The sequence below is a fragment of the Lissotriton vulgaris genome, chromosome 3_1 (genome assembly GCF_964263255.1).
Source record: "Lissotriton vulgaris chromosome 3_1, aLisVul1.2, whole genome shotgun sequence".
Taxonomy (NCBI): Eukaryota; Metazoa; Chordata; class Amphibia; order Caudata; family Salamandridae; genus Lissotriton; species Lissotriton vulgaris.
This window is the reverse complement of record NC_141689.1, coordinates 150,306,240-150,329,989: the sequence shown is the minus strand read 5'-3', so window position 1 is coordinate 150,329,989 and position 23,750 is coordinate 150,306,240. Positions and strand designations below refer to the sequence as shown.

The 23,750-nt window shown below is 47.8% G+C and overlaps 1 protein-coding gene across 1 annotated transcript in view; it reads left to right on the top strand.

Moving 5' to 3' along the window:
- The first annotated feature begins 217 nt into the window (after positions 1 to 217).
- LOC147726126 (uncharacterized) overlaps positions 218 to 23,750 on the top strand; it is a 689,775-nt gene continuing 666,242 nt past the window's right edge. Inside the window, exon 1 of the mRNA XM_086960228.1 lies at positions 218 to 427. Coding sequence (XP_086816354.1) covers positions 292 to 427 — 136 coding nt within the window. The 5' untranslated portion in view covers positions 218 to 291. The remainder of the gene's footprint in view (positions 428 to 23,750) is intronic.

Sequence of the window (23,750 nt, the reverse complement as noted above, 5' to 3'; positions counted from 1 at the left end):
CCGGATCTGTCTTGTGGCCTTGCAGGGAAGATTATTTTAATAGATACGCTTTTTTATCTAATCCCATGTCATAAGTTGTCCGATGCGGCACAAGATGTCTTTATATTTTACATCTCTCGTCTGATCGCTGTCTGCGAGGTTTGTGGTAGCCCCCGTGTTCCCTGCACGAATATTGAGGAAGTGCCTTTTGTGAAAACCGAACCCGCTCAGCAGAGTTGTCTGTTTCCGGTGATCTCGAGAAGAGAGCGGAGAGCACTGAGGTCTGAGGGAACAGACGAGTGTGGGTGAAGGATGGCCGCGGCGCTCTCTCCTTCGCTGCTGCTGCTGCTTCTCCTGCCCTCCCTCACTGCGGGTCAGGACCCCGGGGGGCCCGGCCCCGGCCCTGCAGACAGCGGGGGCCCAGGATGGACTCCCGGAGATCAAGGAGGTATGCTTCCCCTTCCTGATTACCTTGCACGGACAGGTACCCCCACCTGTAAACTGCTGCTAATGGCACAGGTGGAACCGGGTGCATTGAGAATGGGAGTTAGTGTTAAAAGGAGTGTATTTACAAATGACTCCACTCTGATACACCCGCCCCCACATCCCATAAGCTGCAGGTCTCAAGGCCAGAACCTAACTTGATATACATTACCGATTAGTCACACTATGCGAATCAGAGTCCAGTGCACCCTATAGTCAGTGTGTTTAAAACGTGGGATATAATTAAAGAATCACCCTCCGCTCATCCAAATTGTAGCTCCTAGCGCCCCCTGCTGACACACAACAGAACTTTACACGAGGGTGGCCGGTGGGGCACATCCTCACAGACACAGATAAACAAGGTCTGGACATGCTGAGAATTCACTACAGATGGTGCACTGGGACCCCTGTTGCACCTGTACAGGCGGGGAGTCTTCTGTCATATATGGTGACGTGCGTGGCGCGCCTCAAGGTCACAGGGCAGGTGTTCAGGGACAGGACTAGGCCTCTGTGCACACTTTAGGCTAGAGCGACATCAAGGCCACAATAAAAGTGAAAATAGCAGAAAAACAGGCAGTGAGGTACAAAGTGCAAGGGGACATGCAAGGTCACCATGCAGGGGTCAGTCCTGTTACAGTATACCCTAAAGGCAGAGCATGAAGGCAGATGTCCACCTCTGGCTTTTGACCGTGCTTCAGACTTCCACTAAACTTAAAATGTATGCCAACATCAGTATTTTTCCTGCCTGCTTGGTGTTAAGGGTGCTCTCCATTGCCTGCAATTACCTGTTTTGGTGCATTTGTTGCTCATTATTTGACCTCTCAAGCAGTGGTGTAACAAAACTTGAGGGGGCCCCTCTGCCAAGTACATGGAGGGGGGTCTCCACGCACCACACCCAGTCAGGAGAGGGAAACAGCCTTAACATCGCGAGCTCACCCACGCTTGCCATTTCCACGCAAGCCGTACCATGCTTCCCTTAACCACGCATGTGCCTCAACTACGCATATGCATGGGTAAGGCAGTACGCGGTCTAGTTGCCGAGCGGAGGCACAGGAAGGGGAAGACAGGAAGAGGAGGACTATCAGGAGAGTACACGGTAAGGTAAGTGGGGCTTGGTCTTGGTGGGTAGGTTCGTTTTTCGGGCGGGGTAGGTTTTAGGACTCAGGAGGTGGTCGGTAGTTTTTAGGGTGGCGACAATTTTTAGGGCTCAGGACACGGTGAGGTAAGTGGGGATGGGGCTTGGTCTTTAGGAGGGTGGAGGGGATTGTTTTTTGGGGTGGGGGTAGGTTTTAGGACTCAGAAGGGGGTCGGGATAGTTATTAGGGTGGGGGACAGTTTTTAGGGCTAAGGCCGAGGGAAAAGGGACATTTTCTAGGGCAGGTAGGAGGGTTGGGGTAATTTAGGGATGTACTGGATAGTTTTTAGGGCTCATTACAGCGGATGCAGTCGGGGTATTTTTTGAGGTGTGAGTTTATTTTTTAGGGAGCAGGGCAAGGGGGAAAGGGACAGTTTACAGGCATGGTTGGGGTAGTTTAGGGATGTAGGGGATAGTTTAGGTCTTAGGGCGGGGGGGGGGCTGTGGACGGGGTAGTTTTAGGGATGTGGTTTAATTTTTAGGGAGCAGGGCAGGGGGAAAAGGAACTGTTTACAGGGAAGGGGCTGGGTATGATCTTTAGTCTGCATGCCAATTTACCCATCATGTCTTTACCATAAAATTGCATAGTAAAGTCATGCGTGGTAAAGGCATGCATGCTAAAGACACCGTCGTGGTACAGACTATTTAGAACAGTCATGCGTTGTTCAGGCATGTGTTGTTGTACCATCATACAACCGTCAGGGGATCTCAGGCCAGGGGCCCACCATCTATGCACCATGCCAAAGGGGGCCCCAGGAGCCCCTCGCACCGCAGGGCCACTGCTCTCATGTTGGTGCAGCAGTGATGCTTTCCTGCCGGCCTGTTACTCCGCGCCCCGGAAGAGTTCGCTCTTCCTTGATCGCTTTTGTTGCAGGTTATTAGTCTTTCGTACCTTGACAATCATTGTACAGATGACTGGCTTCTGGTTATATGTTTTGCAACACTTTTCTGATTTTGATAGCCCTGGTCAGTTTTTCCATTAGTCTGAAACGTCGAGCTCTGTTTAATTAACATGGAGTGCCATAGGTTTTTGTTGTAATTCTTCCATACGCTGTTTCATTCTCAGATTCAACTACCTGGTGTCGTTGTTGAATCAGTGGTAGCGATTCATTCTGTATACTTTGTATCAGCATCGTAATTAATTGCTTTGATTACATTTTGTTATTTCTCACCAATTTTTGACATCTCTTATGTAAAGCTGTGTGGCTAGTAATGTATGGGTTGGGACTAACAGGATAAGAACCGAAATGTTATGATTTGTTTCTTTAATAATTTCCTTTGGGTGTTTCTTTCGTGTGTTTGGCTTTATTATTTGGTTTCGTTTTTTCTTATATGTGCTGTAATTTAACTACATAGCATTACTCCTCTTGGTTAATGCTATCCCACAGTCCATTTCCATTTCATAAAGCTTTATTCGATTTTCACAATCATAAAAGCATATACAACCACAAAAGTTCATAACCGTCATAATTTAAAACAGATATCGTGCATAGATTCCTTTAAAGCCCAGAAATGGAATCGAGCTTAAAAACCGATAAAACAACGATTAAAAGGATAAAACATTTCCATGTACATAATTCATATACACCATAAAAAGTTAATGAGCCTAACCAGGGTCAATGTGCAATTTGTCGCACCCTCAAAGTCCATGTCCAACCTAAAAATTTCGCCATAGTTAGTACAAAAGGCAATGAAGTGTCTGTTCGCAGAATTCGATCTGCCTCCGCCGCCTCCCTGGTACCAAGCAACTTACAGATTGGTAAAAGCCATACCCGCCGTGGGGTGGCATAAATACCGCAGACCCAAAGAATGTGTGCCTTGGTCTCAATACTAGCTGTGCATCCTGGGCACCCTGCTGGCGAGTGTGGAGACCAATTCTGGGAGAAAGATCTAACTGGTAAAGACCCCACCCTATACTGAAAATACAATTTACGATCCAAAGGTTTCGTAATTGCATCCCAGTATAGTTTCAGCCTAGGGACAAATTTGTGGTCCAAAAAACGGCTCGAGAGGGAGGAAGACATTTGTTGTTTAGCGTTATTCAAAGAAAACAATTCCCAAAACTTAGCCTTCAAGGTTAATTTAGATGGAAATACAGATTTAGCCGGGTCAATCCATAATGCTGTCAGACCTAGCTCCCCTAAAAGATTCCTGACTACCCTGAGCCATTTAATTTGGTGTAATGTGTCTAATTTAATAATGTCTAAGAAGCCCTGGGCATAGCCAACAAGTTCAGGAGTGGTCCACAGTCTCCTCCAATACAGGAGGGGACGCAATTTGGCTATGGCTGCAATGGGCTTCTTGCCTAGATCTAATAATAAAGGACGCATAGGAGAGCTCTGGGGAAGTCTGGTTAAATTTCTTTGAAACCTATTCTCTGCCAGGTTAAGGGCAACAAGATTCTCGCAACCCCATATCTCTGAGCCATACAAAGTTGAACTAACGGCTTTCAGATTGTAGATTTCAAGGGCGGGACTGATAGGCTTAGACAGAGAGCGATTGTGCTCCTGGAATAGAGCCCCCGCTATCTGTCTAAGCTTAAGTGAGGCTAGATCGGTTTGCCGGTCCCACTTCATACTGCCTTGGAAGTTAACTCAAAGATTAGTAAACTCGTGTTTGCCTTGTGTGCGTTCAATGCCATTAGCTTTCTCTTGGACACGTCGACCTCCAATCCCCTCTCTCTGCAGAAGTCCTCAAAAATTTTAAGGGCTTTCTTAAGCCCAGATGGGGTCTTGGAGAGAATCAACGTGTCGTCGGCAAACATCAGGATGGGTACCTTGACATCTGCTAATGTACGGGCATCAGTTGGATTTTTACTCATACAATCCGCTATTCCATGAACAAGGAGGGGGCCAAGACGCAGCCCTGTCTAACACCTCGTTCCACCGGGAATGATTCAGTGACTTCCCCCTGTCCCCCCCATCTGATTTGAGCCTTGTTATCTTCATGGAGTCTGCGGGTGAGGGTTAAAAGATCCAGAGGAAGACCTAGTTGTTTTAGGACAAACCATAACTTCCGCTGGGGAACTAGATCAAAGGCCGCCCTAAGATCGATAAAGGCAGCATAAAGGCTACCTTTACCCAGACTGACTTGCCTCCAGTAAATTAATATAAATCGGAAAACTTGGTCGATAGTGCTTGTGGCAGCTCTGAATCCGGCTTGAAAAGGTGTTAAAATACCGAACTCCTCAATCCATCCCTGGAGTCTGTTTAGCACATCCTTCCAATTATTTTCTGGGAGCAGTCTATAAGACTAATTGGTCTGTAGTTCCCCGGGCAACCTTTATCCCCTTTTTTGAAAACTGGAACGATGTCAGCATCTTTCCAGGATGCACAAACCGGTGCCCCTTGGGAAATTACGTTGGAAAGTAGAAAGATATAACTGGACCAGCTAGGTTTGTCATTTGTTGAATATAATTACCCTGGTGCTTAGGGTTCAACACAGTTGATACCGTTTAAACATCAGTAGGAAATGGCAGTATTAAAACAAGTATTTGCAATGAAATAGGTCTCCCATTCACACGCGTTTGAGCTATTGGCATTGTAAATGACAATGCCTTTTATTTATGTTTTGGTTTTTAAAACATAAATAAAAGGCATTGTCATTTACAATGCCAATAGCTTAAACTTGCGTAAATGCAAGACTTATTGCATTAAAAATGCTTGTTGCTGATGGTCAAGTCAAGTCAAGTCAAGAGATTTATATAGCGCGCTACATACCCATAGGGTCTCAAGGCGCTTGAGGAAGGGTGGGGAATTACTTGTCGAATATCCAAGTTTTAAGTTGCTTTCTGAATGCTAGGTGGTTATGAGTAAGGCGAAGGTGAGTGGGAAGAGAGTTCCAAGTTTTAGCTGCCAGGTAGGAGAAGGATCTACCTCCCATGGTGGTTTTGTTGATGCGAGGTACAGTGGTAAGGGCTTGGTTGGAGGATCGTAGCTGACGGGGGGGGGTGTAGAAGGACAGTCGTGTGTTGAGGCATTCGGGTCCAAGTTCGTAAAGTGCTTTGTGTGCGTGGGTTAGGAGGCGGAAAGTAATCCTCTTATTTACGGGGAGCCAGTGGAGGTTTTTCAGGTGACCAGAGATGTGTTCTTTACGCGAGCCTGGCTGAAGCGTTCTGCATGCGTTGGAGTTTTTTCTGGAGTTTTGCGGTGGTACCGGTGTATAGGGTGTTTCCGTAGTCTAGGTGGCTTGTGACCAGTGCGTGGGTGACCGTTTTTCTGGTTTCGGTGGGGATCCAGCGGAATGTTTTTTTGAGCATGCGAAGAATGTTGAAGCAAGACGAAGAAACGGCGTTGACTTGTCTGGTCATCGAGAGTGAGGAGTCCAGGATGACGCCCAGGTTCCGTGCGTGGTCCGTCGGGATGGGTGCTTTTCCAAGGGCCTCTGGCCACCAAGAGTCATCCCAGGCGGAGGGGGAGGTGCCTAAGATGAGGACTTCTGTTTTGTCTGAGTTCAGTTTCAGACGGCTGTGCTTCATCCACTCGGCTACTTCTTTCATTCCTTCATGTAGGTTGTTTTTGGCGGTGTTAGGGTCTTTAGTGAGTGAGAGGATCAGTTGAGTGTCGTCAGCGTAGGAGATGATGTTGAGGTTGTGTTGGCGAGCGATGGTCGCGAGGGGGCTCATGTATACGTTGAAGAGGGTGGGGCTGAGTGACGATCCTTGTGGCACGCCGCAGATGACTTCAGAGGCCTCTGACTTGAATGGTGGGAGGCGGACTCTCTGGGTTCTTCCGGTGAGGAACGAGGTGATCCAATCCAGTGCTTTTCCTTGGATTCCGACGTTTCTGAGGCGCTGTAGAAGGGTGCTATGACAGACTGTGTCGAAGGCAGCGGAGAGGTCGAGGAGGATGAGGGCGACTGTGTCTCCGTTGTCCAGTAGAGTTCGAATGTCGTCTGTTGCTGCGATAAGTGCGGTCTCAGTGCTGTGTTTGGCTCGGAAGCCGGACTGTGAGGAGTCGAGGGATTTGTTGGTTTCGAGGAAGGTGGCGAGCTGGTTGTTGACAGCTTTCTCGATGACTTTGGCCGGGAATGGAAGAAGCGAGATGGGGCGGTAGTTTTTGAGTTCGGTGGGGTCAGCTGTGGGTTTTTTCAGAAGGGCGCTGAGTTCTGCGTGTTTCCAGCTTTCTGGGAAGGTGGCGGAGTTGAGAGAGCAGTTGATGACATCTCGGAGGTGTGGTGCGATGATGGAGTCTGCTTTGTTGAAGATGTGGTGAGGGCATGGGTCTGTGGGGGATCCTGAGTGGATGGAGTTCATCAGGCGGATGGTGTCCTCAGTGGAGATTGGGTTCCAGTCGTTAAGGACGTTCAAGGGGGGTGGAGGTCCTGCAGGAGGTTGGGTGGGTTGGTCTCCGGGTCGGTTGTCGAAGCTGTTGTGAATGTCTGCGATTTTGTTGTGGAAGAAGGAAGCTAGGGAGTCACAGAGGGCTTGGGAGGGGGTGATGTCGTTGGACTTGGCTGATGGGTTGGTAAACTCTTTGATGATGTTGAATAATTCCTTGCTGTTGTGGGCGTTGTTGTCTAGTCGGTCTTTGAATGCGGCTTTCTTGGCAGACCGGATTAGTTGGTGGTGTATGCGGGTGGCGTTTTTGAAGGCGTCCCTGGTGCTGGTGTTTGGGTCTTTTTTCCAGGCCTTCTCGAGGGAGCGACAGAGTTTCTTCGATTTCTTAAGATCATCGTTGAACCAGGAGGCGTTTTTGCTGCCTAGTTTTATTTGACTTTTTTTCAACGGTGCTAGGATGTCGGCGCTGTTGGATAGCCAGTGGGTGAGGTTAACGGCTGCTTGGTCGGGGTTTGAGGAGTGGGCGGGGGGGTTTAGAAGAAGCGATGAAGAGATCTGGTCGATGGTGATTTTGTTCCAATTTCTTCGCAGGGTGGGTTGAGGATGGTTGTGGGTTGTGGTCTTATTGTAGATAAAGTGAACGCAGCTGTGGTCCGTCCAATGAAGAGCTGTGGTGTGACTGAATGAGACATGTTTGCTAGAGGTGAAGATAGGGTCGAGTGTGTGACCTGCGTAGTGAGTGGGGGTATTGACAAGTTGTTTGAGTCCGAGGTTGGCGAGATTGTCCAGAAGGGTGGTGGCGCTGCTGTCATTGCTCTTTTCCAGGTGAAAATTGAGGTCTCCCAATAGAATGTAGTCCTCGGAGGGGAGGGCGTGTGGGGTGATAAAGTCAATGATGTCGTCATTGAATTGTGCACGGGGTCCTGGGGGCCGGTAGAGGAGGGTGCCTCTGAGTGTGGTCTTGGGGTCGGTGTGGATCTGGAAGTGGAGGTGTTCGGCGCTGGCAAGGTTGACGTCTGAGCTGGTTGAGATGCGGATGGAGTTCTTGTGGACGATAGCGATGCCTCCTCCTGTTTGCTTGATGCGGTCCTTACGGATGATCTTGTATCCTTCCGGGATGGCAATGGTGATGTCTGGGGCTGAGGAGGCGTTCATCCATGTTTCTGTTAGGAAGGCGACGTCCGGTGAGATGGTGTCTAGTAGATTCCAGAGGTCGATGGTGTGTCTGTGGATCGAGCGGGTGTTGAGCAGGATGCATTTAAGGTGGTTGGTGTCAGGTCTCTGTGTGGTGTTGGTGGATGAGGAGTTGGTTTTGGTGCCGTCGAACTTGCAGGAGTTGCAAGAGAAGGGTCCATGGGTGTGTCCAGGAGTGGCTTGGACGCAGTTGGGGGAGCGGCCGGGGTTAAGGGTTAGGAGGGTGGTGGCATCGTAAGTGATGCGAGTAGAATGGGCGTTGCGGGAACCAGGGGGTCTGGCGCTGGGCGCGGTCCAGGCGCGGACGGGCGTAGACGGCTTACCTTTGGCGCACCTTCGGCGCGGCCGTAGCGCGTGGACGCTGCGCGTGTGGGCATCTGACATAAATGGAGAGTGGAAGGGGCGGAGCATGGGAGGGGCAGCAGGGAGGCGGTAGTGTGGGTGAGGGGCGGGCCAGGGGATACCAACAACAAAATGGAGGGTCAAAGGGAAAGCCAGACAGGGGCAGCAAATGTACAAATGCGTCGAGTGAGCAGTTCTATGAAATAAATGCACAGACACAGGAAAAATGTGCACAGCAGCCTGAGCGAGGTCGCGCTAATGAAGTCAATCAGAGCAGCGGCGCTATGCCTGAAAAGCGCTACAATGCTATGTTAAACAGCGCTACAATGTTATGTTAAACAGCGCTACAATGCAATGCTAAACAGCGCTACAATGCTGTGGTAAACAGTGCTGTACTAAACACAAAATTAACGATACCAGAAACGCGATAGCATGGAGCGTTACAGCTGAAAGTGAGGAGGAGCGTGGGTGAGCGACCGTTCTGAAGAAAGTCCAGGTGGTCATAGTTTGGCCGGGGGAATGGAAGGCTCGGTAAACGTGGGTGGGAGGGGCAGCAGGGAGGCGGAAGTGTGGGTGAGGGGCGGGCCAGGGGATACCAACAACAAAATGGAGGGTCAAAGGGAAAGCCAGACAGGGGCAGCAAATGCACAAATGCGTCGAGTGAGCAGTTCTATGAAATAAATACACAGACACAGGAAAAATGAGCACAGCAGCCTGAGCGAGGTCGCGCTAATGAAGTCAATCAGAGCAGCGGCGCTATGCCTGAAAAGCGCTACAATGCTATGTTAAACAGCGCTACAATGTTATGTTAAACAGCGCTACAATGCAATGCTAAACAGCGCTACAATGCTGTGGTAAACAGTGCTGTACTAAACACAAAATTAACGATACCAGAAACGCGATAGCATGGAGCGTTACAGCTGAAAGTGAGGAGGAGCGTGGGTGAGCGACCGTTCTGAAGAAAGTCCAGGTGGTCATAGTTTGGCCGGGGGAATGGAAGGCTCGGTAAACGTGGGTGGGAGGGGCAGCAGGGAGGCGGAAGTGTGGGTGAGGGGCGGGCCAGGGGATACCAACAACAAAATGGAGGGTCAAAGGGAAAGCCAGACAGGGGCAGCAAATGCACAAATGCGTCGAGTGAGCAGTTCTATGAAATAAATACACAGACACAGGAAAAATGAGCACAGCAGCCTGAGCGAGGTCGCGCTAATGAAGTCAATCAGAGCAGCGGCGCTATGCCTGAAAAGCGCTACAATGCTATGTTAAACAGCGCTACAATGTTATGTTAAACAGCGCTACAATGCAATGCTAAACAGCGCTACAATGCTGTGGTAAACAGTGCTGTACTAAACACAAAATTAACGATACCAGAAACGCGATAGCATGGAGCGTTACAGCTGAAAGTGAGGAGGAGCGTGGGTGAGCGACCGTTCTGAAGAAAGTCCAGGTGGTCACAGTTTGGCCGGGGGAATGGAAGGCTCGGTAAACGTGGGTGGGAGGGGCAGCAGGGAGGCGGTAGTGTGGGTGAGGGGCGGGCCAGGGGATACCAACAGCAAAATGGAGGGTCAAAGGGAAAGCCAGACAGGGGCAGCAAATGCACAAATGCGTCGAGTGAGCAGTTCTATGAAATAAATACACAGACACAGGAAAAATGAGCACAGCAGCCTGAGCGAGGTCGCGCTAATGAAGTCAATCAGAGCAGCGGCGCTATGCCTGAAAAGCGCTACAATGCTATGTTAAACAGCGCTACAATGTTATGTTAAACAGCGCTACAATGCAATGCTAAACAGCGCTACAATGCTGTGGTAAACAGTGCTGTACTAAACACAAAAATAACGATACCAGAAACGCGATAGCATGGAGCGTTACAGCTGAAAGTGAGGAGGAGCGCGGGTGAGCGACCGTTCTGAAGAAAGTCCAGGTGGTCACAGTTTGGCCGGGGGAATGGAAGGCTTGGTAAACGTGGGTGGGAGGGGCAGCAGGGAGGCGGTAGTGTGGGTGAGGGGCGGGCCAGGGGATACCAACAACAAAATGGAGGGTCAAAGGGAAAGCCAGACAGGGGCAGCAAATGCATAAATGCATCGAGTGAGCAGTTCTATGAAATAAATACACAGACACAGGAAAAATTAGCACATCAGCCTGAGCGAGGTCGCGCTAATGAAGTCAATCACAGTTGCCGATTCGTCGGCCAAGACGAAGCACTGACCTTTACCACTGGTTGTTTATAGTTACGATTGGACATTTGGGCAGTGGAGAGGCATGCAACTTATTGTGGTAGGTTATCAAATGTGCAATATTGTATGGGCTCTCTTCAAGGCGCTGACACAACAAAGTATTCTGATGCTGAAATCACTTCCTGTCCTAGATGGGACAGTCATTTATGGGTCCGGGGACAGGTGCTTGAGAGGGGGTCAACACAGATGACTGAGTAGCGGGGCAGTGGAGGAAAGGTGGTAGTGGTGGGGTTGGGAGAGATGCAAATGGTAGAGAAAGGCAGAGGCAAAGTGTAGGAGAGGTACAGAGGTACTGGGTGGAGAGGTACTGTAGCGCTGGGAGAAGAGGTACTGTGGCACTGGGAGGAGAGGTACAGAGCGCTGGAGGGAGAGGTACAGAGTGCTGGCTGGAGGGGTACAGAGGTGCTGGGTGGGGAGGGCACAGAGCGCTGGGTGGAGAGGTACAGAGGGGCTGGGTGGAGAGGTACAGAGGTGCTGGGTGGGGAGGGCACAGAGCGCTGGGTGGAGAGGTACAGAGGGGCTGGGTGGAGAGGTACAGAGGTGCTGGGTGGGGAGGGCACAGAGCGCTGGGTGGAGAGGTACAGAGGGGCTGGGTTGAGGGATACAGAGGTGCTTGGTGGAATGGTCAGACCGTTGGGTGGAGAGGTACAGAGCGCTGGGTGTAGAGATGGAAAGAGGCACTGGGTGGAGAGGTTGGTGACTGACAGAAGAGAAAATGGGAAGGGCGTCCATGTGTCCACATAGAGCCACTTCCAGGCGCTTTGCTGGCTCGCAAGCATAAAGATCCACAGTGGCAGTTTGACAGGTGCTTCGGCACCCAGCCTCTGTGGAGTGCTTGAGAGGGGACCAGCACAAATGAGTGAGTAGCAGGAAATCATGAGTTGGCGACTTTATTACTGCTGTCCTGAGAGAGGGGTCCTTCCTTCCACTGTGTGACATCCGGGGGGGGGGGTCTCTCAAAGGGCATGGCTGACTTAATGCAGGACATGGCTTAAAAACACATAACCTATAAATCTGTGCTTAGTATAGTGTGCCACCCGAGTGCTGCTTCTGCCACTGCTTCCAGATATATAATACAACACGTAACATTCACCTTAAACAAGTCAGGACTATTGGCTTTGTCCATGGTTCTTAGTTCCATAAGATAAATAAGCAACCACTATGGCTTCATTTTCTAAAATATTAAAAATTCTTCAGTTCTGAAATGACGAGGCAGCAAAAGAACTGCAAAAAGACCTCAAAACCAAGCCTTCCAACCATTTTCTTGACCCCATCCCCAGTGCCATTGCCATTGACTTCTATTCCCATTCTCTTTCCTATTGGACCACTCTGGTCAACCTCTCCCTCTGTCAAGGCTCCCTTCCTGTCTCCTTCAAAACTGGGCAGGTCACCCCTCTGCTTAAAAAACCCACTGCTGATGCGAATGACCTCAACAACTTCCGCCCCATCACTAACCTACCCTTTCTTGCGAAGATCACAGAAAGATGTGTAGCGGAACAACTCTCTCGTCATATCAAGGACAATGATCTTCTTGACAATTGTCAGTCCGGCTTCATCCAAAACTGCAGCACTGAAACAGCCCTACTGCAAGTGGTTGATGACGCACTGAGGATACTCGATTCAGGGGGGTCCTGTCTTCTAATTCTCCTTGACCTTTCTGCAGCTTGCGACACTGTCAATCACAACACTCTACTCAACACTCTGCACCAGTGAATGGGCATGGAGGCCACTGTGCCTAAATGGTTTGCTTCCTTCCGCTCTGATAGATCCCAAATGATCAAAATACAGTCTTTCATCTCCTTTAGCGGTAGGTCAAGGTGTTCCTCAAGGCTCTATACTTGCACCCACTTTGTTCAATCTCTACTTAGAACCAATGGGAAATCTCCTAAGTAAATCCGGTATCCACTATCATCTCTATGCAGATGACACTCAAATCTACCTCAAGGTTGCCTCCACTCACGATCTTGCCATCCTAAGCTCTACTCTCGACTCCATTCAAAACTGGATGTCAATGCATCAACTGATTCTGAATCCCTCCAAAACTAAATTCCTCCTCCTCTCCTCCTCACTTTCTCCACCCCCCGGTTCAATCATGGATTGATCAGATGAATCTACGTAACAATAAACCCATGTTTGTCGACAGCTCAAAATCCCTTGGTGTCATACTCGACAAAAAACTCCATCTAATCTCCCACATCAATTCCATTGCAAAGTCTGCTCGATACCAACTGCGCCTTCTTTGGGGAATTCGTCGCTTTTTTCCGGAGCAAGACCTTACAACCCTGGTGCAATCGCTGGTCCTCTCCAGACTGGACTACTGCAATTCTCTTCTTACTGGCCTCCCCAAATCCCACCTGTCCCCCCTTAAATCTGTTCTCCATTCAGCAGCTCGTTTCATTTATGGGGCCAAAAGAAGCGACCACATCACACCGATGTTATCCACCCTCCACTGGCTTCCCATCGAGGCTAGAGCTATATACAAGACTGCCTATATCACCCACATAGCCTTGCACGCCTCCTCTCCTCGCTACCTGGCGAATAAACTGAAACTCTCTGGAGGCTCTAGACCATCTCGTGATGCGGAAAATGTACTGCTTGAACCTCCCACTTTCAAGAAGGAAAGATTGATGGCCCAATCCTCTTAAGGCAATGCGGTGAAAATCTGGAACTCACTTCCGCCACAGCTCTGGACCACCACCTCCTCCCAGGCCTTCAAAACGGACCTCAAAGTTCTCCTCCTCCAAAGACACCTCCAAATGTAATTCCCGCACTCTCTATTATCTGAAGGAAGACCTCCCATTATTGAAAATTCTATTCTCCATGACTATGGAAGTGCCTTCCCAGTGTGTTCTGCCATTTATTGCAGTATTATCCTTCTACCTGTGTTTGGTACTCGTTTGTAACATGCACATGTCACTTTTCTCTTGTAACACACTGTTTGCTACCTCTCACATTCTGTTTGCTTTTGATACTTGCACAAGTAACACCATTGCTTACGTAACGTCTGTTCTTGTGCTGGAGTGTCTGCCATTTATTGCAGTATTATTCCTCTACTTGTACTTTGTATGCTTTTGTAACCTGCACACATATCACTTTTTCTTCCTGTAATGTTCCGTTTGCTACCTCTTGTAATTTGGTTGCTCACTATTGTCACTTTTGCCTCAAGTAACTTAACGTTTGCTTTTGTAATATGTTCACTTGTAATTTTCTCCTCATGTATGATTACTGTTCCTATTGTGAAGTGCTCTGACACCTTCGGGTAAAGTCCGCGCTATATAAAAAGGCATAAATAAATAAATAAATACATTTGAAGCCCCGCCCCCAGAAACCCTGCTCTGCCCTCAGAGAGCTTCTGTCAGTCCCCTCTGCTCTCAAGAGGGGGTCGTTTTGTTAGTACGTGTGACTTCCGGCCTCTACCCTCAGTGGGCCGGAGAGTCTGTAGTTTCTGTCTATTTATTGGACCCGAGTGACCTTCAGCCCGTTTCTTGGACCTGTTCGACCTCCTGCTTTCGCGCTCAGATGGCCTGGAAGATGTGTGTTTGCAAGTCTATCTCCAGCAGGGGTCCGAGCACAGAAGCAAACGTCGAAAGAAAATAGATGGAGGGGGTCTGAGACGGAGACTCCAGAGCACAAAAGGGTCCAAATGGCCCCCTGAGGGTGGCGAGGATGCGTCCCTGACATTTAAACTGCACTCGTAAACGGACCAACAATAGCTAAGCTGCCCCCAGCTCTCAAACCACCCCAAGTCGATCGAGGTTCTATAGAAAGGGGAAAGAAAGGGAAATCAGACAACAATAAACTCGATCGCAAGTTCCCACGAAACAAAAACGTTTTACATCTTACGAAGACCTGCACAGGGAAGCGATCCTGCCAATAGTCACAAGGAGGTCTTTTCAATGTAATTTTACTTCAATGCACAAATGTAACCTCTTGCTTCGTTGTCTGGCTGATATATTTTTTAAAGAGAAACATATACAAATGTTTCCATGGCGTAAACCATACATACAGGAGTGCAGAGTGAAATATGTTATTTATTGTCATTGTTTATTGAGATGAGAGGCAGGATGGACTGCTTGATGCTTCCCCTCTCCAGAGTCATAACTCCTCCCACTCCCAACAATGGTAATAAACACCATACTACATCCTGTGTATACCTATACGTATCCTACCTACCTCAGGGGCTCACCACTTGCATGGATGCGTGTTGTGTCCTACCTCGTGCTCGCAGCACACCAGCCCTCGTGCGTGCAGTGGGTCCCTGGTGGAGCGTTCCATTCAGGGTCCACTGTGAACAGAACACGCAGAGCTGAGGGCGGGGGCCTGGACAGGGTGGGCGCGAGGTGCAGGCACCCGGTGGACACAGAATGCGATGAAAGGAGGCAGGCAGGATAGGGCGGGCGTGAGGTGTGGGCGCCCGTTGGACACAGAATGCAAGGAGAGGAGGCAGGCCTCAGAGAGAGGCAAGGACAGGCGAAATAATGACTGATGAGGAGAAAGGCACTGGAGACAGACGGGGAATGAGGAGAAACCGGAATGTAAGCTTTGATAGAAGAAGAGAGACGACTTCTAAAGAGACGGACAATGTGCATTGAAAGGCAGAAAGGTTTAATCTATGGGGGAGACAGGCAGGAAGAGGCATGAATTGAACAAGGCGAAAGAGACGCAAGATGCCGTGGGCGTGCACATCTCCTGTCCGTACGCGTGCAAATCTCCTGTCCCCTTTCCAAACAAAAATCAACGACAACAGATCTCGCCGAGGTGAGAAGCGCATGCGCTGCATCGCTAGGTGAGACCCAATCATTCTGTTTGTAAGTTACTCTCAGTATTCTGTAGACTCTAGTCAATGCTGAAGGGTTGGATTGAAGGAGAACCGTTTAGTATTACTGTTACAACTTTGTAATGACATGGAGATTATTAACTTGAAACAAGGCATTATTAGTTTCTATTAGTACTATTTTACTACTTTCATTATTTTAATTTATATATGTGTGTGTATGTATATATAATGATATTCACTCACATACAGTGAGTATAGTCATATATACTTCAAATCATGAGGCTCAACATAGGCCAGCACACGTTCTTCATACCCACAAAATGCAAAACATTTTCTTGACAAGAATATTGCTGTTTCTAGCAGAAAATGCCTTGTGGAAGACATGTTCGCCTCAAACCACATTTTCCTGACTGTTTCTCTCGGGACTTTTAAACAGGAGGTGCCATCATGTGTATTTTGAAAGTGAAATACCTGCAGGTTACTTTTTCAAAATGGCAGGTTTTATGGACACCTTCTCGTATTGAGCACCTAAACAAAGCAATTCCTCCCCACCTCGAATCATTGTACAATCCCAAGTTGTACAATTCCACGAAGAACAAACATTGCTCTTTCCTGATCTATCAGTAGTTGGTTAGTTCCAGGACACCTTGTGGTCCATAAAAGTGCTCTACACCTTATTCAAAGAATGAATAACTGCACTCGGTAAACGCATATTTATTGCATATGCTTAAATGCTATCGACTTCAGTCACAAAGGTAACTTATACCTTTGAGTAATTTACACTTTGAGGGCCCGATTCACAAAACTAACTTAAGACAAAATCCTAAACTTACTACTTTTGGTATTCACAGAATGCACTTGCTACTTTTGGTATTCACAGAATGCACTTACTACTTTTGGTATTCACAGAATGGATTCACAACTACTAACTTTATGTCCGCACTCGGGCCGGAAATTCCAGCCGGAGGCGGAGCTTCCGGCCCAGAGGTGGAGATTTCAGCCATGGCTAAATCCCCACCTCCGAGCTAGAAGCTCCACCTCCGGGCTGTAAGCTCTGCCTCCGGGTAGCAAGCTCCGCCTCCGGTCCACAAGCTCCGCCCCAAGCTGGAAGAATTTCCGTCCCGAGTGCGGACGTAAAGTTAGTAGTCGTAAATCCATTCTGTGAATACCAAAAGTAGTAAGTGCATTCTGTGAATACCAAAAGTGGTAAGTATAGGATTTTGGCTTAAGTTAATTCTGTGAATCAGGCATGAAGTAAGTTTTCCACTTATTGGCCATTCACGAAATCCGAGTGTAAATTTTCACAAAAGTGTATGTCTCCACCAAATGGAAGGCCCTGGAGGATATTCACAAACTGAAGGGGCTATCTACTCGGGTAACTTACACTTTGAGTAATTTACACAGGTAATTTACACTCTCACAGTTTAGTAACTTTACACCAAAGTAGTAAATTTAATCAAAGTGTAAACTACTTAAAAATATAAGTTACCTTGTGAATCAGGCCTTATTCGAGTACCCTGCCTGGTGGAAATTCATATCGAACCTGACAAGTATGTTGCAAGACAGAGCTCTTAAATGTCACAATATCTCAAAGGTACAAACCCAAAGCATTTGTCCTTGGGCATGTCATAGCGCAGAAAAGCATAGCAAAGACCACCAGACCTCGAGTCTGAGACCCAGGGCAAAGTAACTGTGCAGTCTGTCATGGTATAAAATTGAAACAGTCACTAACCTACTCCAGACTACACCAGATACAACAATCCTCTGTACCTGCCAGTCAAAGCTGTTCATTGATAGGGCATATTCATATGAAACACCTAGGAGACTCACTTCTTCCACCCAAAAAGTGGCAAACATGGTCTATCACATCCCACTAAGGCCTAGAGAAGCTGCTCACACTGGGGGATTGCAGTGGCATGAAGGGGAAGGACGGTTCACCACAGCACGTGCGCTGCACGGTTAGGATGTCATCAGAAGATGCTCCTTATAAAGAGGTATGGAGGGACACTCTTGGGCCCCAGACACAGAAAGGTGTTTATTATAAAGGACTGCACCCATTCTAACTGGGTCCTCATACTCATCCTCAAGAATCACAGAGGCACCAAACAAAAGAGATGAAGGGGTAGTTTCACCTACCGCGCCATGAGTCTGGTGCACATTTTTATTAATGTGTGCACAAGAAACTGCAACAATGAGTCTTCTCCTCTTTTGCTAAAGTGGGCCCCAGACACCTTGGTGTTAAAATAATGTGGACTAGTATCTTAAGCACCATATCTACCACCTGTCAGCCAACCCATGGGACTCTGAAGAGACCCAAAAGCCTCAATGTGGATGATACCTTTCGAAGAGATATCCTTTGCAGTGATAGAATAAGTAAAGCACTCTAAATTACATGAGTGCATTATACTCATGGTTCAAACGCACTTACATATATTTTGTCGTTTGCAGTGTTTAACGATTATTAACATGCATGTATTAAAGTCACATGATCATTTGTAATGTTGTGTGCACAATTAAGTAGGACTTTGTATGTACTATAAAAGTCTATAATTCCTGTATGCATAAAGTGCAGGATGACATTATACCCGAATAATGTAACCTTGCATTGTTAAAGTTGCCTGTACTGTAGACCTAAACTGCAGGTTTTTGTTAGTTTCGATACTCCTAGGTTGCTCAAGAATTAATTAAATGGATCCTTTTTTGTATGCGAAGACAGTATGTTCTCATCTTACTTCAGGTGCAGGAATTCGACCTCGTTATTCTTAGATTTAAGAAGAAACCCGAGATGGAAGGGAGGACGTCTTTCATGTCTGGCTGATCTGAGAACCAAGGCCATTGAGCAGGAGCTGAACAACACAGCTCCTGTGGAGAAGTACAGACAGGTGCAATTGTAACGTTTTACATGTTTTGTATTGCGGGCGGAACATTGTCTTTTTGTATGATGCTCAGGGACAGTGTAGGGTGACTTCTGCATTTGTCGGAGGAGAAGGAGCATTTTAGATAGAGCTCCATTATCTTAAGCTTTCAGACCCATTTGACGTGAGTACTTCTTAGGAAGTCAACACATGCTGACACCTTTGGGGTATGATATAAGGGAAATAGGCAGGACTCTCAGTGAGATCAGTGTAGAGAAAGATAACTTTTGTTTTCCTTCCTCATGAAAAAGGACTTGGACTCAGCTTCAATTCTGTGTTGTATTTTGACTTTGGAGTTCATCACATTATGCCTTTTATGCCGAATGAATTATATTTATAGACTTGGCTCTGTATTTATTTTCATGTACCAATATGCTCTGACATTGAGGTGTGTTTATATTCAATTATTTGTGACCTTATAATAAACCAATCAAATAAAGTCCAGAGTTTGTGGTCTTTTAATCTATGACTAATTTGTAAGTTTACCTTTGAAATGTTTTGCTCCCTTCTACCACTTTTTCAGGCAAATAAAAGACCATCAGTATTGGATTCAGTAGGTAGAGCAAGGAGTACATTTAGCGTAATCAAATGCTAGCAGAGGATGGTTTACCTCTAAAGGAGAGGGTAGAATGAGAAATTAGAGTAAAATCTGAGGAAAGTTTGGCTTTGGACTTGGAGTAGATGAAAGCGAAGACGAAGATTGATGGAGGTCGGCAGATGCTGATGGTGCGGCAGAAACGGTGATAGCCTGAGTATGTAACTGTGTGGTGTGTTAGATTGCGGTGATGAATTAATTGTCTGATGTCTTGCGAAGTTGGAATGCAAATTGAGTGATTGTGGGTTAATCAGTTTACTGGTTCGGGTCAGGAAGTTTGGTGAGCGGATTGAAGAGAAGTCCAAGATTCCAGGATAGTTTTGTATATGTAAATGTCTCATTAATACTGTGGGTGTCGTAAAGCGCTTTTGACGATCCACTTGTGACAGGGAACTTTGTGTGAATGCAGGAGTACATCGTGGTGGAATGCCTCAGGTACCGGGGGTTGACTATGGTGATTGAGTGACCAACGCAGGTCAGGATATATAGCGGACGAATGTTCTTATAAAAGTGTTATATCGATCTTTTAGCGGATGGGCAATTACGTAGTTATGTAAATGTAAGTTATTGTGTCTGTAGTAGGAAGCAGTTACTTGGTTAACAGCTTTTGGATATACAGTTACTTGTAGTGCGAATGTGTGAGCGAGTGTACAAAGTGAGATTGTAAAGGAGGGTAAGCTGCTGTCGAGAGGGAGTTGTGACGTCAGTGTGTGCCGCACTGGGATAGGTCGGTTGGTGTAACGCCGCCCTGGGATTAGTGGAAGTTCTTCCGGAGTTGAATATTGAAGTTTGCTTTGCCAATTCTATTTTTCACAATGAGATGTTTTAAGGTGTTGCGGGATTTGTGTAGAGGCCACACAGGGGTGGTAACTCGGGTGGGAGAAGAAACTCCACCAGATAATACCCCGGCACATTACATGACAACCAATGTAGGACTCCATACTGTAGTGTGGCTTCAAAACTGTCATAAAATTACAGAGAAAGAGGGAGAATTGACTTTCCCTCGTTATGGGGCATTTCGGATGGAGGTGCTGTACCAGCTGATAGCAGTGATATCTTCTCTGAAACCTCTGCCTAGACCAACGCAATTTGAGGCATTAGATGCGTGGATGAGAGCAGCAATGGCGAAGAGAAGAGAAGCTTCACAGGGAAGAATGAAGAAAGCAATGAAGGCATATCAGGATGCCAGATGGGATGCACAGTTGAAGAGCTGGGGTAGACACCATAGGGGGAGAATGACTATATCCATTCAGGTTGCTAGAAGAAGGGTACGGTGGGAAGAGTAAGACAGAGGAGGACAGTGAAATAGATGATAGCTTTCCAGAAAGACTGGTAGCAGAACGTCTCCCACCTTATGACCCCAGGTCAGAGAAAACGCAGCAAACTGGGGAAGCTTTAGGAATAGGTCGACTGGTTCCAGAGGAGAAGACTATAGGAGTAAGAGGGAGAATGTCAGTGGGAATAAGAATTCCAGGGGGATCTGGAGGTTCAGGATATGCAGACCCTGACCAAGACAGAACTGCATGTACCATGCAGTTACCAGACTCTCTTACAGTACCAGTTTCCATTGGATCTGTGGTTTTGATCTATAACCCTAAATAGAGAGCAGGTGAAAGTAAACAGCAAAGAAAAGGAGGGAAAGAAAGTACCTCTGGAGGGAGTCTTACAATGAGTGGAAAAGGTATGGCTCAGATGCCAGTGTAAGCTAGTACTCCATTGCCAGCTACTACTGATCCATCAAGAATGGACATTGGGTCAGAACAAAGATGAACAGGAGCTTTGGCAAATTATAGGTCAGACATCAGAATGTGGGTTCCGCCACTGAGGTAGTCAATGATACCGAGAGAGGAACTGGAGATGAGACGAGAAGCACCTAGAGTACTGTTCGAACCACAGGGTTTGCGTGAAGGTAATCATTGGAGAAGTTGAAGTTGTGAGAGAAAAAGTCGTCCAGTGTTGAGGATTGATCAAAGTGTAGGCCCGAGGAGAACACAAAGTTGTGGCAGAGAAGAATCAGGAAGTGAAAGAGGTCAGAGAAGCATATAAGTGGCAATGAAGGCTCCACTGATAGATGTGGTACGACTAAAAGCTGAAATAGTCGGTTCTGGCAGTTGTAGGTATGTTGGTGAGGGAGAGGATCACCTGGGTGTCATTGGTGGAGGAGACAATGTTGAGTTGTGGATCCTGACGATGTCTGCAAGGGGAACCATGTAGATGTTGAAGAGGGTGGGGCTCAGGCACAAACCCTGGGGCACTCCACAGCTGATCGCTGTTGATTTTGAGAGAAATGGGGGTAGTCTAACTCACTGTGTCTGGCCGGGAAAGAATGAGTGGATCCATCTAGTGCCTTGTCGCGGATGCCGTCATTGTGGAGTCTCATGATTTGGGTGATGGTGTGATAGGCAGACTAGAAGACCAGTAGGATGTGGGCTGCAGTCTCGCCCCCGGTAGCGAAGGGAATGGATAACATCGGTGGCAGCGAGGAGTGCGGTCTCCTTGCTGTGGTTGCTCTGGAAGCCGGATTGGAAGGTGTCAAGAAAGTAGTTTACTTTGATGAACTCGTAGAGTTGGACATTGATTGCCTTCTCGATGATCTTGGTTGGGAAAGGGAAGAGGGAGATGGGTCTGACGTTCTTGAGGTCGGTCGGGTCTGAGGATGGCTTCTTTAGCGTGGGGTTGATCTCAGCGTGTTACCAGTCATCAGGGAAGGTGACGTTTTTGATGGAGCAGTTGATGGTACAGTAAAGCTGGAGGATGATGTTGGTGGCTGCTCTGTGGAAGATGTGATACGGGCAAAGATCCGACAGGGCTCCTGAGTGAATGCTCTTAATGGTCCTGAGTGTGTCCTCTGTTTTGATCGGGGTCCTGCTGAGCATGGTCTGTGGGGTGTGGCGTGGCTGTGTGTTGTGGTGGCGGGTGTACTCCCAGGGTCTAGGGTGTCAAAGCTGTTGTAGATCTGTCTGATATTGCGGTGGAAGGTCAAGAGTATGTTGCGGAGATCTGGGGAGGGTGGGACATCTTTGATCTCGCTGTTGAGCCTAGCGAACTCCTTGACGATGGAGAAGAGTTCTTTGATGTTGTGTTGTGCTTTGGTGTTGGTACTGTCTGGGAGGGCTGTTTTCTTTGTGCTTTTGAGGAAGAGATGGTGTGCTTTGAAGCTTGTGTGAGTTTCCGGAGTTTTGTTGTTCCTCCATCTCTTCTCAAGTCATCGGCAGGTACATCTGGGCTCGTGGAGGGTGTAGGTGAACCATTTAGCTTTTTTAGAGTATTGCTTGCCTAGTCTCTTCCTGAGGGGTGCCAGAGTATCGGTACAATCGATTTACAAAAGGGGGTGGTGATGAACAGAGTGTCTGAATTGAGCAGACCACTCTTACCCAGTCCAAAGATCAGGGCTTGATCCATCACCGTTATTTATCTCACTGCCCCATCCCAGCTCAGAACCTGGCTATGTGCAAATCAGTCTGTCCCTGGCCCAGTGCATCATGGGAACAGGACAGACTAAACTACCAAGCCAATTCTTTACCAGAAAGGAGACAAGCTACCGGGGACCGGTTTCTGGCATTTCAGCAGTCTTCGGCCCGGCTTGCTTGAATCCTGATGGAGCAGTGAGAAAGGGACTCATGTCTGAGTATACCCTGCCACACCTATAGTGGCCAAAATCGATTTACAAAAGGGGGTGGTGATGAACAGAGTGTCTGAATTGAGCAGACCACTCTTACCCAGTCCAAAGATCAGGGCTTGATCCATCACCGTTATTTATCTCACTGCCCCATCCCAGCTCAGAACCTGGCTATGTGCAAATCAATCTGTCCCTGGCCCAGTGCATCATGGGAACAGGGCAGACTAAACTACCAAGCCAATTCTTTACCAGAAAGGAGACAAGCTACCGGGGACCGGTTTCTGGCATTTCAGCCGTCTTCGGCCCGGCTTGCTTGAATCCTGATGGAGCAGTGAGAAAGGGACTCATGTCTGAGTATACCCTGCCACACCTATAGTGGCCAAAATCGATTTACAAAAGGGGGTGGTGATGAACAGAGTGTCTGAATTGAGCAGACCAGTCTTACCCAGTCCAAAGATCAGGGCTTGATCCATCACCGTTATTTATCTCACTGCCCCATCCCAGCTCAGAACCTGGCTATGTGCAAATCAGTCTGTCCCTGGCCCAGTGCATCACGGGAACAGGGCAGACTAAACTACCAAGCCAATTCTTTACCAGAAAGGAGACAAGCTACCGGGGACCGGTTTCTGGCATTTCAGCCGTCTTCGGCCCGGCTTGCTTGAATCCTGATGGAGCAGTGAGAAAGGGACTCATGTCTGAGTATACCCTGCCACACCTATAGTGGCCAAAATCGATTTACAAAAGGGGGTGGTGATGAACAGAGTGTCTGAATTGAGCAGACCACTCTTACCCAGTCCAAAGATCAGGGCTTGATCCATCACCGTTATTTATCTCACTGCCCCATCCCAGCTCAGAACCTGGCTATGTGCAAATCAATCTGTCCCTGGCCCAGTGCATCATGGGAACAGGGCAGACTAAACTACCAAGCCAATTCTTTACCAGAAAGGAGACAAGCTACCGGGGACCGGTTTCTGGCATTTCAGCCGTCTTCGGCCCGGCTTGCTTGAATCCTGATGGAGCAGTGAGAAAGGGACTCATGTCTGAGTATACCCTGCCACACCTATAGTGGCCAAAATCGATTTACAAAAGGGGGTGGTGATGAACAGAGTGTCTGAATTGAGCAGACCACTCTTACCCAGTCCAAAGATCAGGGCTTGATCCATCACCGTTATTTATCTCACTGCCCCATCCCAGCTCAGAAC